The sequence below is a fragment of the Rhinolophus sinicus genome, chromosome 15 (genome assembly GCF_057876585.1).
Source record: "Rhinolophus sinicus isolate RSI-liver-muscle chromosome 15, RSI-T2T, whole genome shotgun sequence".
In the NCBI taxonomy this organism is placed as follows: Eukaryota; Metazoa; Chordata; class Mammalia; order Chiroptera; family Rhinolophidae; genus Rhinolophus; species Rhinolophus sinicus.
In genome coordinates, this window is record NC_142515.1 from 76,269,535 (window position 1) to 76,286,161 (window position 16,627).

At 51.4% G+C, this 16,627-nt stretch overlaps 1 protein-coding gene across 10 annotated transcripts in view; it reads right to left on the bottom strand.

Annotated features, from left to right (window-relative positions):
• Nucleotides 1-16,627, bottom strand: part of RANBP3 (RAN binding protein 3) — a 51,394-nt gene that overhangs the window by 12,614 nt on the left and 22,153 nt on the right. For 3 of the 10 annotated variants that reach the window (XM_019710776.3, XM_019710777.3, XM_088792310.1), the window contains exons 3-6: nt 14,666-14,854; nt 6,300-6,336; nt 6,123-6,209; nt 4,162-4,233 (exon numbers count right to left, since the gene is read on the bottom strand). In XM_019710776.3, coding sequence (XP_019566335.3) covers nt 4,162-4,233; nt 6,123-6,209; nt 6,300-6,336; nt 14,666-14,854 — 385 coding nt within the window. The remainder of the gene's footprint in view (nt 1-4,161; nt 4,234-6,122; nt 6,210-6,299; nt 6,337-14,665; nt 14,855-16,627) is intronic. The other 7 variants (XM_074337662.2, XM_019710781.3, XM_088792311.1 and 4 more) reach the window with 3 other exon arrangements.

Below are 16,627 nucleotides of genomic sequence, written 5' to 3' on the forward strand. Positions count from 1 at the left end.
TGGGGAACAGTGTACTGCAATCCTTGGTGGGAAGGATCAGCATAAAAAGCCTGTGACTCCAACAGGCCAGGACTGTCCCCGGGGAAGCACAGGGACAGCAGCATTTTGGGCCAACAGAGGCAGCCCGGCTTTTGTGCTAAGGTTCAACCCATCGGATAAAACCCTTGTCAGGTTGGCAGGGAACAGGATCACTATACACAAATTAGTTGTGCATTTCTATACACTAGCAATGAACAACCCAAAAATGAAGTCAAGAAAACAATTCCATTTACAATAGCACAAAAGAGAATAACACCCTTGGGAATAAATTTAACAGATGAAAACTACAACACATCATTGGAAGAGACTAAAGGCTTAAAATAAATGGAAGGATACCTCAAAAGGTCACATAGTGTGTGATTCCATGTATATGAAATGTCCAAAACAGGCACATCCAGAGATGGAAAGTGGACTCCTGGTTGCCAGGGGCTGGGGGAGGGGGATGGGGAATGACTACCAAAGGGCATAGAGTTTTTTTGGGGGTGATGAAAATGTTACAAAAAATTATGGTGATGTTTGCACAACTTTGTGGATATACTAAAACCCAACAACTGTACACTGAAACGACAACACAAATGCTTTGTTTGACCAGATTTTCAGGTAGGAAAGAAAATCAGAGCATACTTCCAGATGAAACAGGAGGGCCCTCTCCCTGCTGCCTACATGGTGGTGAGCCAAACTGCTCTCCTTGGGCAAAAACAGAACTGCAGAAACTCACTGCTGGTCTGTGAAAAGGAGTCGAGGCTCCTGAGAGTCTGCGTCCGTGGGCTGCTGTCTCTCCTGTAAGAGAGCTCTGGGGCATAAAACCACACTCAGGAGAATCAGACACCACAGGATGTAGAGGAAGACATGCTGTCAGATGTTCCTTTCAGAAGGAAAATACTGAATTACACTTCCAAAGCTCAGGGTTATGCAGAAGATGACTGGCAATTTAAAAACAAAAAAACTGAGCTACAGTCACAATTTAGACAGTTTTGCAAAGCCCTTCGAGCGGCTTGGCAATGCTCACACTGTCGCTCCAGACTGACGCCCACCACTGTGCCAACAGCCAGTGACAGAGGGGCCGGTCGAGGCTGAGCAGGGCAGTGGGCCCACATAATCGTTGGCACTGACCATCTACTAGCATTGGGCCTGGTGCCAGGCCCACCCTGCAGATGCCCAGGAAATCCACGCGGAGGCTGCAGTGAATAGATGGACAGATAGACAAGGTACGCCGTACTGCTAATGGCAACTGGGACTCAGGACAGAAGGGGCCCAAAGAGGCAGGGAGGGGTGCTTAGGGGGCAGTCAAACCCGAAGCAGGCCTCCCCTTCCCTAAAACAAGTGAGGTGCCTTCTCATGGCCTCCAGAAACTCACTGTCCTGCAACATGGTCAGAGTACAACAAAGAGGCGCTGCCTGGAGGTCAGAGCCCCGCCACACACGCCAGGGTCCCGGGGGTACACAGACGGCTGCACTGCTGTCTTCTCGGCACACGCATGCCCCTCTGTGAGCTCGCTGGGGGAAGAGGTCACTCCCTCAGAGACCCTGAGTGATGTCTGACGGAGCAACGCTCACCCCCCAGGGAACACCAGATTTAACCAGGAAAATATATCAGAATTTAACCCGATATATACCAGATGGTGAAAAGATTCCAAGAGAAGGCAGCCCAGTGGGGACTAGGGCCTGCGCAAGGGTGGAGCTGGTGCAGGGTGGACAGGGGCCTCGGCCACGTACAGGGAGATGGAGCGATGAGTAAGTGCACTGAGGACAGAGGGAGCCAGGCTTCTCAGTTAGAAAAGAGGTAGAACCGCGAAGGGGGAGACTAAGATGAACTCTGCTGGTGCTGACTTGGAAGTACCCACGTGAACCTAGAGTTACCCACGTGTGCAGCTAGACAGAGCTATAGAAATACGTGTGCACAGCAGCACAGGTATGCACACAGGTGCGTGTGTGTGTGTTCCCAGCTCTGGGCACGGAGCGGGCCTGCGAGCAGTGACCGCCCAATGGCGGTGAGCACACCGAGCAGCCAGACCTTGGTCTCGAGACCACTGTCCACTAAGCAGAACCAGGACCGTCTGAGAAAAGGGGAGAGAAGGTGATGAGCCTGCAACCTCTTGTTATGACAGAAAGAAAGTGCTTAAAATGATGGGGACTTGGCAAAAGGACATAGGAACCTGGCTTGATGGGGCCCATTGGCCAAATCTGGGACAATGAAAATAAATTGGTGATTAAAATGAAATCTGAATGTGAAAATAAATACTAATAACAACAGATTATAACCCACTGACTAAATGGGGCAATGACGGGGCAGAAAACCTTCACCTGGCCACCATCAGAGTAATGATTACCTCAAACAAGAAAACACCAGTGGTCGCCAACACGGGAAGGCAGTGAAAGGAGCAATGAGATGTCCTCGTGTCGCGCCAAGTATCTCTCCAGAACACATTAATCACAAAGGGAAGAAATGATTACACAGTGGGGAGACCAGGCAGGTCCCCCCGAATGAGCGATCAGCCAACCCCCCAGCAGCGCACACCTCAGCGGGGTGCACCGGGACCGCATGGCCGCACTTCTGTGGTGCTCTAGCCCCACGCATGTGGGATCTGGGGGGCAGCGCCAGGAAACACTGACACATCGAATGACTTCTCTAAAATAACTGCCCTATAATTTTCAAGGTCAGAAAAGTCAAGGAAAGACTGAGGAACTACTCCAGATGGAAAGAGAGACATGGGCTGTGTGACTGGGATCTGATGCCTTTGCTCTGTGGAATGTCACTGGGATGACAGGGGAAATTACATGGGGTTTCTAGGTAAAAGGATCGAGAAGTGCTTTATAAAACTCTACTGTATGTTTTAAGTTTTTTTTCAAAATTAAAGCTAAAAAATAAAAGACAGGCAGGCAGACAAGGATATAAGATGGTCACTTTGCAGAGTTGAGATGCAAGTCTAATATGACTGCACGCTGTATCGGGGACCAGGGCTGTGTCAGGGCCTCTGGGGCAAGACCAGGCTGCCCCCCTTTACTCAGGGCTGCTCTGCTCTCAGTGCTGCTGGATAAAGGTTTTGGGGGCAAAGAAGAGGGGAGCGAGGCCATCACTCACAGACCTCAGAGGTGATCGTGAGATTCAGAAAAGAATCTGACAGCACAAAGGGATTGACACTTGGCTTTACTGACTGTCCCTAGACCAGAACTGGCACCCCACGGCTAACAACAACCCCACAGCTCAGAACACCACTTGCTAATCCAGTGCCTAGGTAAAACCAAAAACCACGCTCCTCTTCAGATGGGGGAGAGTCAGTGCCAAATAGTTTGCTTTTAGAGTCAGAATGAATTCATTCAACTGTTTGAAATGGTGCCATCAAATCAATCCTCAAAGTTATAAAAACTCGCCTGTTCCCTCTACATTGCCCTCATGCCAGAGTATGACTTCTCTCACAATGCTTTTGAAGTAGGCAATGAATTTATATAAGGTAGGTTGGGTTACAGGATTCGGGTGGTTAAACTTGCTCATTAAATCTTTTATGAGGAGAAACTTTCAGGAAATATTGGAGTTGGTTCTCAAGCGAAAGACCAAAAAAGGCAGGTTCCATATTCTTCAGAGGGGAGCAAGCTGTTTTCTTTAAAGTTTTAAAGCTGTGATTAAATATATTTATCTGACCACATCTAAGCAGTATTAATTAATGTGAGAATTTAATACACAGAAAAGGGGTCTGGAAAATTATAATTCACATTAGTTACCTTTGGGATGGTAGAGTGGGAAAGGGACAGGCATATTCTTTAACTCTGTATTTCTAATTTGCCTCTTTTTCATGATATGAACATATTAATTGCATAAAATTTTGAAAAATGAGTAACACACCCCTCCCTCCCTTCCTTCGTTCCTTCTATTTCCCTCCCAAAGGACGTAAAACTGCTTGTCACCAGGCCTTGCTCACAGAAGCAGAAGGGCTTATGAAGCCTATCCCACACGATTCCAAACGTACAAGCTGAAGCACAGGGAAAACACTGGGGCACTGAGAAAGACTCCTGATTTCAAATTGCCCGTTCCTGTTAAGACGTAATTTTACAATATCAACTGCTTTTCAGCCTAGGAAAACCCCCAGCGACTGGCTTTGAGAGGCAGAGGGGCATGAGGGCTCACCTGGTTCTGAGTCAGAATTGCCTGCAGATGGCTCGCAGAAGGTTGATGGCATAAAAACATTGTTTTTTGATACTGTCAGCAAGGAGGTGCAGGCAGGAGAGGGAACAAGAGGAAAAACAGAGTGAGTAGGCGGGGCCGCCCTGCCCTGGATCACCTCTCCCACCTGAGGGGTTGATCTCCGAGCTCCACTGTGGTGCGGGAGGTGGGGTGAGCGTTCTGAATGAGGCCTTTGGATACCCGAGACTCTCTACAGCAGAAGGGGGTCTCCAGCCCAACGGCTTCTCTCTGACATCTAGCAGTCAACTCAGGTCTATGGTGCCACTTCTCTCGTCCTCGTGCCCCTGGCCTTTCCTGCTGGGGCAGCCAAGAGGGAAGTAGAACACACCAGATGTTCCAAGTCTCACCTGGGGCCGAGCCGCAGCCCTGCTCCTTGTCACCAGTTGGGGCTTGAAGGTTGGCTGCACCCCCTCCCCTCACTTGTTTAGGACCTCACTGGTACCGCTCATCTTTCCATTCCCCCTGACGACTGGGAGCTGAGTATCTCCTAGGCCAATGCAGTAGAGAGGGAAAATGTTCGGTGGTCCTTTGCCCCTTCAGCCCAGGGCCAAAGCACAAATCACCTCATCTCTTCTCTGCTGCATCTTCCTGATGCAGAAAGTGGGGTTCAGCAGTAGACACTGAACGGGAGGAACACCATCATAGCCAGGAAGCGGACGCTCCCTCATTCCGTAGGAACACCTATGCAACAAGCGGGCAGAGACCCTTAAAAAAAGGCTGTCCACTGCAGCCTGGACTGCAAACCGACCGGACGGCTCTGGTGCCTGGTTAGCAAACGACAGTGTGCCATTCAGGGGGTCTTAGGCAGTCGTGAGAAAGGATGTGGCCATGTCCAAAAAAGGCGTGAAGGGAAACTGGCAGGAAATCAAGTGTATAATAGGGACAACCGTGAAAGGACGCCCCTATTTGCACAGGCCATTTCTGTAATGTTTGCATCACTTTTCTAAGCAGACAAACCTCTCAAGAATGTCTTTTTCCCTTAAAGTGATATCCTTAAGGTCCATATTTGTAAAATATTTTATATGAACTTCTCAAGAATGAACTTCAACTTGGGTAACTAGAAATCGTCTCCCAACACCCGTACATCTCTAAGTCAGCGCTCCAGAGACCAAGACAGAGAACATGGGACGATGCCAGAGTGGACAAGTCCAGATGAGCTGGAGGCAAGGGGGCCGCCCTGCGGCAGCGTTTACCCTCCAATCTGCAGGGGCATCCTTAGGCTTGCGAAGCCCCCACTAAGTAGCCCCAGCGTCTCTCTATCCCAGAACCTGCCCCTTCCCTGCACCAGCCTTGTATAAGCGCTGGCTGGACTGCTGGCCACCGTGCATGTACTCAGATCATGCCCCATCTAGTCACCTCCACAGAGTCCCAGGCTTCAAGGCTCCAAGTCCCCTCCTTCTAGGAGCTCATGGCATTTCACCACCAAATTGTCTGTTGGAGCCACTCAGCTCACTATGTACCGTGTGCGCGCGCGCGCGCTTCTTAACTGGACCACCAAGGTCTAGGCACATGGCAGAATGGTCAGAACACCCCACTTTGTACTTCCTACACCTTCAGTCTACAGACACAGCCAGCAGCCTTTGGAAGGTGGCATGTAATTAATGGTTAGAGCCCCAACAGGGCTCTGACAGTCCTTTTCCTCTCGTCCAGGGGGACGTTTTTCTTGGTGTGTTCCTTATCAGTGAACTAGGTCACACCCCTCTGTAAGTGTCACTGATCTCAGACTGGGGTACCCGGTGCTACACCTCAGGCAAGCTCCAACCTTATGTGACAGAGACCAAGTCTCAGATTGATTCTACCTGGATCTGGGCAGAAGATGACAACAGGTGTGAGACACTGGAGGGAAACAGTGGGCTTATCAACATGGATGCTTTTACCATGCAATACAGGTCTGTAACTGTTACCTGACTGTGAAGGTGGGAATTGGGTTAAAGAGGACGTCCTTTCTCGCTTGACAGGAGGGCAGTAATTTCCATCTTCTCGATCAGAATCTACAGAAAATAATGAGGAGGAAAAAAAAAAATCAGGCTGCTTCCACGTTTACAATCCAAGATGGAGAAACGTTTTAGAGATTTCCTCACCTTCTCCACCTTCGGGGCTGGAGCCTCCAGCAGACCTCTGAAACGAGAGCACAATCAGGGTGGAAGAGCGGGCCAAGCTGGCCTCTCACCTACAGCTCCTGAGATCCTTCATAAACGGATCCTGAAACGCAGCGCTGAGGGCGAACTCCCTGAGCTCAGCCACCCGAGTGACTTTCAACCTAATGCTCAAAATGCCTCTGAAGAACCTTCCACATCTGGCTGACCAGGCCACGAGCCAAGGAATCCTCTTAACGACAGAGCGCAATTACAGCACAGGAACCGGTTTCTTTGTTTCTGCACAGGTTACAGCCAACTGGCGTGCCACTCCTCGATTCAAGCACAGTGAAACTTTATCTGACCCCAACTCGTTTTGCCAAGAGCTGGAAAGCGACCCTGTCTCCCCTCGGATGGGCAGCAGGACTGTTTAAAATGGTCACATGACACTGGCTCGTGGCAGTTTCCATTCCTTGCCCTGGCACACCCCACGGTTTGGAACCCTATTTCCAGCTGGGCTACCGTTTGCAGAGCAAGTCAGAGCTCTGACGCCTTGGACAAAAGTCTGCCGCAAAGCGCTCAGAACAGGACTGTCAAATGCAACAATTCAGCAGACTACAGACCCCATGGAACGGCACATGCGGAGAGAAGGCGGCTGGAATCATCCCCTTAACCTCGTTTTAGAATGTGAACAACTAACAATTAAGACGCCTTTGAGAGCCAAATGGGGCCCCTCCTACCCTGGGACAACACACAATCCCTCAGGTCCCTTTCTCAGGGCCTTGTCACCAAAAGCAAACATGGAGGTGTGAACAGCACTCCTCCCAGGGTGCTTTTTTAGAGCCAGCAGAGGAGCCCATTTTTTTAATTTTTTTTTTTTTTAGTTTCAGAAGAGCCCCAAAGTTCAGCCAAATGACGACCACCTGCCTGGAGGAGCGATTAGGGATAAAATGAGATGGGACATGTGAAAGTGCTTTGCGAGCCCAGAGCAAAGCCCAGAGTGTGTGGAGGCAGGAACTGTACGCAATAACAGAGCTGCTGAGGAGGGAGCTGGAGGGAACCTGGCGGCGGGACTCTGGCCAGTGACCCGGAATCCGCTCTCGGCTCTCCTGACGTCTGGGGCCTCACTGGTGAGAACTCCCTGAAACCAGGGGTGGCATACTGTTTCATAAAGGGCCAGAAAGTATTTTCAGCTTCACAAGCCACGTTATACATTGTTTGTTTTTTATAATCTTTTAAAAATAGAAATACCATCTTAGCTTGTGAATCCGTGTGTGCACAGCCCTGTCCTGAAGGCTGGCGAGAGCCTGGACAGAAAGAAAATGATCCCAACCTGGACTCTGCATCCCGTGCGAGCCGACGACTCAGGTCTGAGTCAGAAAAGCCAGCCTGGGTCTCCAGCTCCAAGCCTGCGATTTAAGAGCTCCCTGGAAGCGTCTGTGAAGGGGAGAGGAGGCCACTGTCCTCAGGTGTGTCTTGGGGAATTGGGAGGCTCAGAGGAGACCATCTATCCAAGTGCTTGGGAAACACAAACCCTCGTAACCACGGGGGTTCAATAGTCCTCGGGGCAGCTGTGAACATACCATGGGGCAGAGTGTGAGGCAGCTCGATGCCCCTCTCAAAGGCTTGTAGATCTAGTCAGTTTCTCCCCGACTGCCATTGTTTACACGGGAAACCTTGGGCAAACTATCTCATTTGGAGAATTAGGGTGCCAGCATCTCCCTCAGAGGGAGGTGGCAAGGGGTCAGTGGGATAAGGAGGTGACTTCTGCTTAGCCCAGCACCCAGCCTTGTTATAACTGTTCATGCCTCACCCCTCACCATGGCCACCCTCTCCCAGCAAGCTCACTTCCGCAGGACTTTACACCCTTGGGCAGGGCTCGAGCTCCGGGACAGGCATGAACAGGAGAGTCGGGATGTGGGGTAATGTCCTGGGGGCAGCTGGGAGGTGAGGGGCCAGATCTGGAGACACTCAGCGGGGGTTAAGAGGAGGGGCCTAAGACTCAGCATGGGGATGCTGAGAGACGCACTCCTGCAGGGCTGACTCTGCAGAGGTCAGGCCCTGGGGTGACACGTGATAAGGCAGAGCTGTCACCAGGGCGCCACGCCTCCGCTCTGGGATCACAGCCTTCCTTGGGTGACATCGAGGTGCAGGCTCCAGGCACCGCTCCTATTCCTTCCCAGTGGGTCCGGCCCACCCTCCCCCATCCTCAAGTCCTGTGGCCCTGCAGGTCCTGCCACTTCCTGGATTGACTTCTGGAACCTGGAAATGGCCACCCTCTCTGGCCTCTGTCCACACTGCTCCCTCATCCACTGACATCCTCATGTCTGTTCCTTGACTTTGCCTGTGAAGACACACCCCTCGGTCCACTGGCCTCACTGCTCCCTCTTACCCCGATTGTGTGATCTGTGTCAGGGTCCCCCGCTAGCCTCTGAGTTCCAGGAGGGGACTGGCCCGGGGCACCCCACAGTAGGAGCTTGCGCGGTATTTGCTCAGCGAAGGACCATGTCCATCGAGTTATGCCAAGAGCAGCGGCCCATGTCCTAGTCAGCAGCCCTGAAAGCTGTTAGGCTCACGTTTCCTCATGTTTCCTCTGCTGCTGGGGAGGAAATTCCTCTAGCACCTCAATCTCAAGAGGCCTCCACACTGAGCTTTCCTTTGCCCCGCAGGCCACTCAGGTTAATTTCCACGTGTGTGAATCTCCTAAGGCTCCTTCTGCTATGGGTTTCTAATTTCATTCCACTGTGGTCGGAGAAGACTGCATGACTTCAGTCCTTTCAGATGTACTGAGACTGGTTTTGTGGCCTAGCACGTGGTCTACCCTGGAGAATGTTCCACGTGCCCGTGAGGGGAACCTGCGCTCTGCAGCTGTCGGGTGGAGTGGTCTGCAGACCTGCGAGGTCTGCGTGGTTCTGTGCTCTGGGAGTCCCCAGGGTCCTCATGCGTCTGTCTGGATGTTCCACTGACAACTGAAGGTGCAGTACCGAGGTCTCCAACTGTTATGATTGAATTGTCTTTCTCCCTTCAGTCCTGCCAGTTTTTGTTTCGTGTATTTTAGGGGCTTTTTTAACGACACCTAACTTTCTCACCTCTCCTAATGACACCGCAAAACTTCAGGCATCTGGATCTCCTTCAGAATTTGATGGGTGCTAGGAGCCTCTCCCCACACCAGGAGCTGGGCCTCTGGGTCTCTCGGGGTCCAGGACTGCTGACCAGGACGCTTGGTCTGTTCCATACCGCCCCTCCTGCTGTCCTACTCCACGCTCTCTGGCTCCTTCCTGTTTTCTGAGCATGTCAGCACTCTTCCCACCTCAGTGTTTCCTCTCCATGTGCTACTCCCAAGGCCTGGGATGCCTTTCCTGCAGGTTCACTCGCTGCGGCCTCCCTGTCCACCTCCAGGGTAAACCAGTGCTCATGCCTCCCTCACTGCCCAGAAAGAGGAAGCAGCTCCTCTCCACCCTCCAGCCTCTCAGGCCTCTACCCTGTTTTGTGTATCACAGTCAGCAATGACCTAATGTGTCTGTCCCCTGCTTCAATGAGGCCCTACCCTGTCTGTTCTGCTCACAGCTCATATTCACAACATCCAGGACACGGTGCACAAGATGCTCGACAAATGTTTCCTTTACGAATGGAGACTGCATCCTCCACTACATCCCCTTGGGTGATCCGGAGAAGAAAGGGTGCCCTGCCAGACAGTATTTAGATACTCCTAAACCCCTGACTCCAGAGACCCTCAAATCCCACCCCAAGTCTCTTATAAGAACCATCCCACAGGCATGTGGTAGGCCTCTTGCTCCTGGAAAAGCTGGGACGCCAAAGCCTGGGAGGGACAACACAGGAAGACTCCCTCACTGGGAGAACCTTCCAGAAACTGCTGGAACCTCCTATGGGGTCTGAAATAGCTGACTCAGAAGCAATGAGGAAACTGACACTGGCAACTCTCTTCACGAGTACAGGGGCGGCTGGATGGCTCAGTTGGTTAGAGCGTGAGCTCTGAACAACAGGGTTGCTGGTTTGATTCCCACATGGCCCAGTGAGCTGCACCCTCCACAACTAGATTGAAGAGAAGGAGCTGCTGCTGAGCTTCCGGAGGGGCGGCCGGATGGCTCAGTTGGTTAGAGCGCAAGCTCTCAACAACACGGTTGCCAGTTCAATTCCCGCGTGGGATGGTGGGCTGCGCCCCCTACAACTAAACACTGAAAACGGTAACTGGACTTGGAGCTGAGCTGCGCCCTCCACAACAAGATTGATGGACAGCTACTTGGAGCTGATGGGCCCTGGAGAAACACACTCTTCCCCAATAAAATTTAAAAAAAAATAAAAAGACTCATACAAGGAAGCAGGAAGACAGGATATAAGATGAAGCCATTTCTGCGTGCCTTTGGATATGCTGACTCTTCTAGAAATCCTGTTACCCCACGTGAGGAGCAGCCTGCACCCCACACGCTGCTGGGGAAGGGCTAAGTTTGCTGTCCGGCTGCCTCATGCTGTCTTCTCGGGAAGCAGAAAAAGGTCTGGGGTGCAACTCCCTTCAAGCCTCCTTCCCCCTGTCCCACCCAAGGCCAATGCCAGCTCCACCAACACTTTCCTTACCCATGGCAGCTTGGTAGTCAGGATCTCTTCCTTGTCAAAACAGTCTGGGCCCCACCCCACCCCACTAAGGGAGCAGCTATTGATTAGCTATTCAGGAGTCAGTTGAGAACAATACTGGGGACTCCAGCTCCTCAGGTGCCACTCACGTGAGGAGGTTCTAAGAGCAGACTTTCAGGATCCATGCTTCTACTGAGGACAGACGCAGGGTGTGGGCGCCCTGTCCTCCTCCGTCTCTTCCCACACTAGAATCCACCCCAGCAAGGATGACACCCAGGGTCAGCACCCATTTGGGACACCAAGACGAAAGTATCCCCAACAGTGACATAAGGAGGCACAAGGGAAAGAAGAGCAAAGATACCCTTCCACTGATTTCTCTGGCATCAGGGCAGTGTACGAATGAAGCAGGCTCATGAAAGACGGAAAAGTCCTCTGAGATGGCGGCGGGGGGCGCGGACTGGGAGGCAGGCTCGCCTGCAGCGAGAATGAAGGAGCTGTTCCCCACGTGCTTCAGGGCGGCACTAGCAGCCCTGGCATTGGGGCAGGACAGGCAGCAGCCGTCTTCTCCCTCAGAAGCCACTGGATCCTTGGGGAAAGCAGCTCATTCTGGGAGGCGTGCAAGTTCCTGTCGTCAAGTACAACATCGGGGGTAATGTCTAACCCAGGACGGCACTGCAGGTGTGGGAAGCTGCTGTTCTTTGTATGAAGCATGAAATGATGAGAATTACTATTGTTACATTCATCGAGGAGCCCCCTCTTCCAAAACAACATGGCTCTCGTGAGGCTGTCTGGCGTGGCCTTGAGCGGGAAGACGTGCCAGTCCAGGGAAGGGGATGGAGCTAGAGACTGTGTCTCAGGAGGTGACACAGGCACAGACACATAGCTAAGTATGCAGGAATGAAGGGCACTGCCTTCCTGATCTCCCAGAAAAGAGCAGAAAGCAAGACCAAGTCAGATAAATTCCTTACAGAAAACACTGGCTACCACTGGCCTGCCTGGACGGACCAGTTAGAAAGCTCGGCTGGCTGTGGGATGAAAAATCAATTAGGAGCGGAACCTGCTGACACGTCCTTGTCTTCATACGGACTATGGGCCAATTCGATGTTGTTTACAGAAATTCTTACCAAAAAGGCAGATACTGAAAAACCAGAGGTGGCCTCCAGAGACGTGAAGCTGGGTGGGGGTGGGGGTGGAACCAGGGTCGGCTCCCACACAGAAGCTGGAAGACGAGGGAAGCTGTCCAGCCAGGGGCTCGTTCCAGAATCTTTCTAAGCTTCCTGGTGGGTCTCATAAATGTATCTTAGGCTCATCAGTGCCTTGGCGCGGAGCTTCAGTCAGCAGACTTCAGCCATGCTCGGGGTAAGCACTGAGCTGCTTGCTTTCTCCGGAGCAGAGAAATGAATCTGAATGTGTTTTGGTCTTCAAACTGCCTTCTGAAAGCCAGGAAGTCTGATATATAGACGTTTTCCTGGTACTGCGTCTTCAATGGCCAGAGTGCTGATGAGAATGAAAGACGATCAGGGCCCTTTATAAGCAACAACGCAGCAAACCACTATTTATTATAAAGAGCTGGTGCTTACGGTTGGGTCCCCGAGGGCTTGGATCGCAGCACAGAGCAAGACACTGAATGTGATGGATGAGACCTGCTGAATAACATGTGGGCGGTTTCCTGAACTCCGATGTCACACAGAGTAAGATCCAAATTTGTTCTGATGCAAAAGCAATGAGTTAACCAAGGAAAAATCTCAGCCTGAGGAGCTGGGATCGGGTTCTGTCCGCCGTGATTTATGCCCTACCTGACCTAAAAACAAAAGTGTACTTTGCCTTAAACATGCCCAATCAGTGGGAAAGCCAACTGACCGGAGCCATTAGCAACCAGCCAGGGTTTTCTCTGCTGAGAGCCCCTTGAACGAGCCCTGGGTGGGCCCTCGATGGCGCTGCTGGGACTTCTGACGAAACTGGGGAGTCCTAGTTATGAATGCTGAAACTGAACTGTGCACGTGTGTATGTCACACGCATGGCCTTTGTTGCTGTGCTGCCACACTCATAAACTGCTGCCCCAGTCCTGGCTCTCTCCCATGGCGACTTCACAACCCATCAGGTTCCCTGCCAGAACACTTGACCTTGCCAGTCCGAGGACTGAATTTCTCCAGATTAGAGCCTCCAACACAAAGTCCACAAGAACAGAGAAGCCGAGTTCCACTGGTTGGGCCTCAGGCGAAAGGTGAGGCCCCTCAGGGCACTTCCTGCACCAGCCTCTTGTGGGGTGGGGGCTACCAGTCTCACCAAGTGGACACTCGAAGCAAGAGGGCCCGAAACAGCCTGTGTGCCTCTGGAAGAGTAGCTGCCGTGACACAAGCTCTGTAACCCAGCCATCTGCCACTGTTGGTTGAAAACCCTCAACCACCCCAGTCGGAGACGTCTCCGTAAGTTGTGCTTTCAAGCTAGACAGCAGCAGGAGGCCGCAGGGCCTGGCAGGCAGTTCCACGTGAAGGTTGTCTGTTCTCAGGGCACCGAGACCACCGTGTCTTCTGCACGTGAAGGTCAAAGGCACAATAACTCACAACACCTGACTCAGGACAAGGTTCCAGGAGCTGCTCTGCCCCCAACCAAAGAGGTGTCACCTCCTCATTCTTGCTTTGTAGGCTCTTGTGTGAGGGCTGTGATGACAGAACAATCTGGTGTAGGTGTCTCCTGCCGGGAATCTGTATGGAGCTTCTGAGTATATTTAATTACCCAAACCCACTTCTACGCCCTGAACGACCACCTCCACGCCACCCCCCCCCACCCATGGTGAAGGCTGGTTCTTTTCCCGCCACACACGGATTCCTCTGAAGTGTTAAAATGTGACTCTAACCTCACCTCGCCTGAACATGCTCTCTTCTTGCGTATCCTAGGGTTGGGGGCTGTAACTGAATTGTGTAATAGGCTCCTTCAGAACACAGGTGATGTGACAGAGGAACCACTGGGGTTGTGACACCCTGGAAGGCTGTCTGGTGTTCTGTGTGGCTGAGCGGGCTCCTATTTTAAGAGTCATTTTTCCAGGTCATGAGAATGGGGGACTCTGTCATGAGGTACCTAGAAGACGGAGTTTTCAATCCTGAATGTATGATAGTGTTTACTTTTCCCAATTTATCAAACTCCAAACACTCAAGACATTTAATGTCCTTGAGAGTTCACTCTTCTCCATCTATAATCTTCAAAAGTCTTCTTAATACAAAACTGAAGGACTCAGGCGTTCCTTCTGGTTTCAAAGAAGAGTCTTCTCTTCTTCCTGCTTTGATTGAAGACATGCAGTTCACAGCCTAAGCACAGTCCAGACACAATGGGCCTTGCAAAGGATCTGCGTTAGACACCTCCTCCTCCTACAGATGAAGGAAGCCGGAGCTACGTGTCTTTCTAAGACACTGCACTTGAAGGCCCAGATTCAGGGAGAGGAGGAAAAAAATGGAATGAGGGAGAAGGGATCGAATTTGATTTGGAAGATTCTACCCACTACTCAATTCCTCTTGTGACCCCTTGTGTCTCTTTCAGGAAACAGGATTAGCTTCTTGCTGTGGGTATATACTCCCTCAAGTAGAGAAGTCTCAGTTAAAAGGGGACCTAATCTTCCCTGACTTTTCCACAGAAGGAATTAAAGGGAGGTGGAGAGACCCTGGTCATCTTTTCAGTTGTCATCAGCTGCTTATGATCTAGGGTGTGGATCTGAGGGACCCGGAGGGAAAGGGGCCGGTTGGGGTGGGACCCCTGGGCCGTGGAATGCCAGGTGGAGGTGGACTTACCCCTGCCAGTTCTTGCGGAAAAGGAGGAAGCTGGGCTTCAGGAGCGCTGGCTGAAGCACTAGCAGGGGCAGGAGGCTCTAGGGCATGCTCACCAGCTGACTTGGGGTGACCTGTGCCATGGTGGGGGGCCTCAGCCTCCCCCTGAGGTTCCTCTCCCGAATCCGACAAGTCTTTTTGCTCTGCAGAAGACTGGGAGCAAAAAAGACAATTTTCCTTCAATGTAAGTAAAGGCTGCAACACGGGGCAGGGGACAGGGGCGGGGATTGAAGGGCTAGAGATGGCTGAACCTTCAGCAGCTCCTGCCCAGGAGGGCGGCCCGAGAGCCGGTACAAAGCGAAACGAATGTGGACTTGCTACTGTTTGAACTTGCAGGGAGCTTTGAGGAGTGCAGGAAGTCCAGACCTGCATTTTCAAAACTGCATGGTGGCCTGGCATGGAGCCACTCTGCTTAAGGCCCGTGAGGGAGGAAAAATACTCCTAGTGACCAAAATGGGGGTGGTGCCTCTATTAGAGGGGATCAGGGACGATGATGGTAAATTAGGTTAATAGCACACCCCCTCACAGACACTGATGCGGGAGCTGTTCTCAGCACCACTTCTGTCCACGAGGAAAGGTGGGGAAGCAGGCCTGGGCCACTACACAGCTGCAAAATGGGGCGTCCAGGGTCAAAGGCTTCTGCATCTGGCTCTAGTTCTTCCAGCATCTTGCAACTTGTGCTGCTTAAACCTGAGATGAAGGAAGCACTTTCTCATCTCAGTGAGTGCAGGTGTGGGGTGACCCAACGAGCTGGCAGAGACACGGAGAATTGGTTTTGTATCAATGGGCGGGCGGGTGGGTGGGTGGGAATTCAGCTGGAGGAGGGAGCCCCTTGGCCTGGATTCCCCCAGGCTCACCCCAAAGACCTCGGGCAGGGGCTTATTTGGAAAATAGCCAGGGTAAGAAAAAGCCGGCTCCGGGGGTCTTCATTCTCGAAAGTAAGACACCCCTGCCATTTCTTGAGGTGGTTCTTGGGCTTCCGGGGTTGGGGGTGGGGGTGGGGTTTCCATGGGCCGAGAGCTCTGTGCTCTAGACTCTTTTCTTGAGAAATGGGTTATACGGCTGGTGTCTTGGAACAGATGGCTCAGGTCCCCAGACCTCCCGCTTGGCGTCATCGACAACCAGAGCCATTTCTCAGTTTGTGAACTAAATGACCAAGAGGTTGCATTTCTTCTGATTGTGAAGTGACTGAGACCTTTTTAGATAAGGGGTGGGGCCTATTTTTTAAACATGTGAGCCTGTTGGATGAAAGGAACTATATAAGGAAGATCTGAGAGAACTTGCAAACATTCTCAGGAAAGCAATAGCAATACAACGTTAACTCATCTGTACGTCTAAAGAGTCACCGAAATCGACTCTTCCTATCGAGGGCAGATCGGCCGACACAAAGGCTTTCTTTTCCAGGCTGTTCCTCAAACCTGTGCGGGGCACCGGGTCAGTCTGCACCCGTCTGCTGCTACTTTATGGCGAGAGATTTAACACCCAATGAGAGAGAGTGAAACCCAAAGCTCTATGGGAAACTGCCTACCTCTCTAATTGGAACCACTTGGATTTCTTTTTCAAAGCCCTGCTTTTAGAACATAAATGTTCAAATGCCCTCATAACATGGCAGACTCAAGATGAAGCCTAAATCAGACGACCAAAAAAGAAATACAAGAGCTATTCCAGTATTTTTTACTTGGGTCCAAGTGTTTCTGCTGGACAAGAAAAAGAAAAGTAAGCTCTAAAGACCCAAGACAGGGCCTGTAATTTTTCAACATGTTTGCTAAAACCAGACATCAAGATTTCGGCAGCCTCTGACGTCATCCTAAAATATATGTGGCCGACCAAAACAAACAAACAAAAATGTGCATACAGGATACACTTGTTACACTAATAAGCTTTAAGACCTAAACATACTCTACAGTGTTTTCAGCGACACCTGAC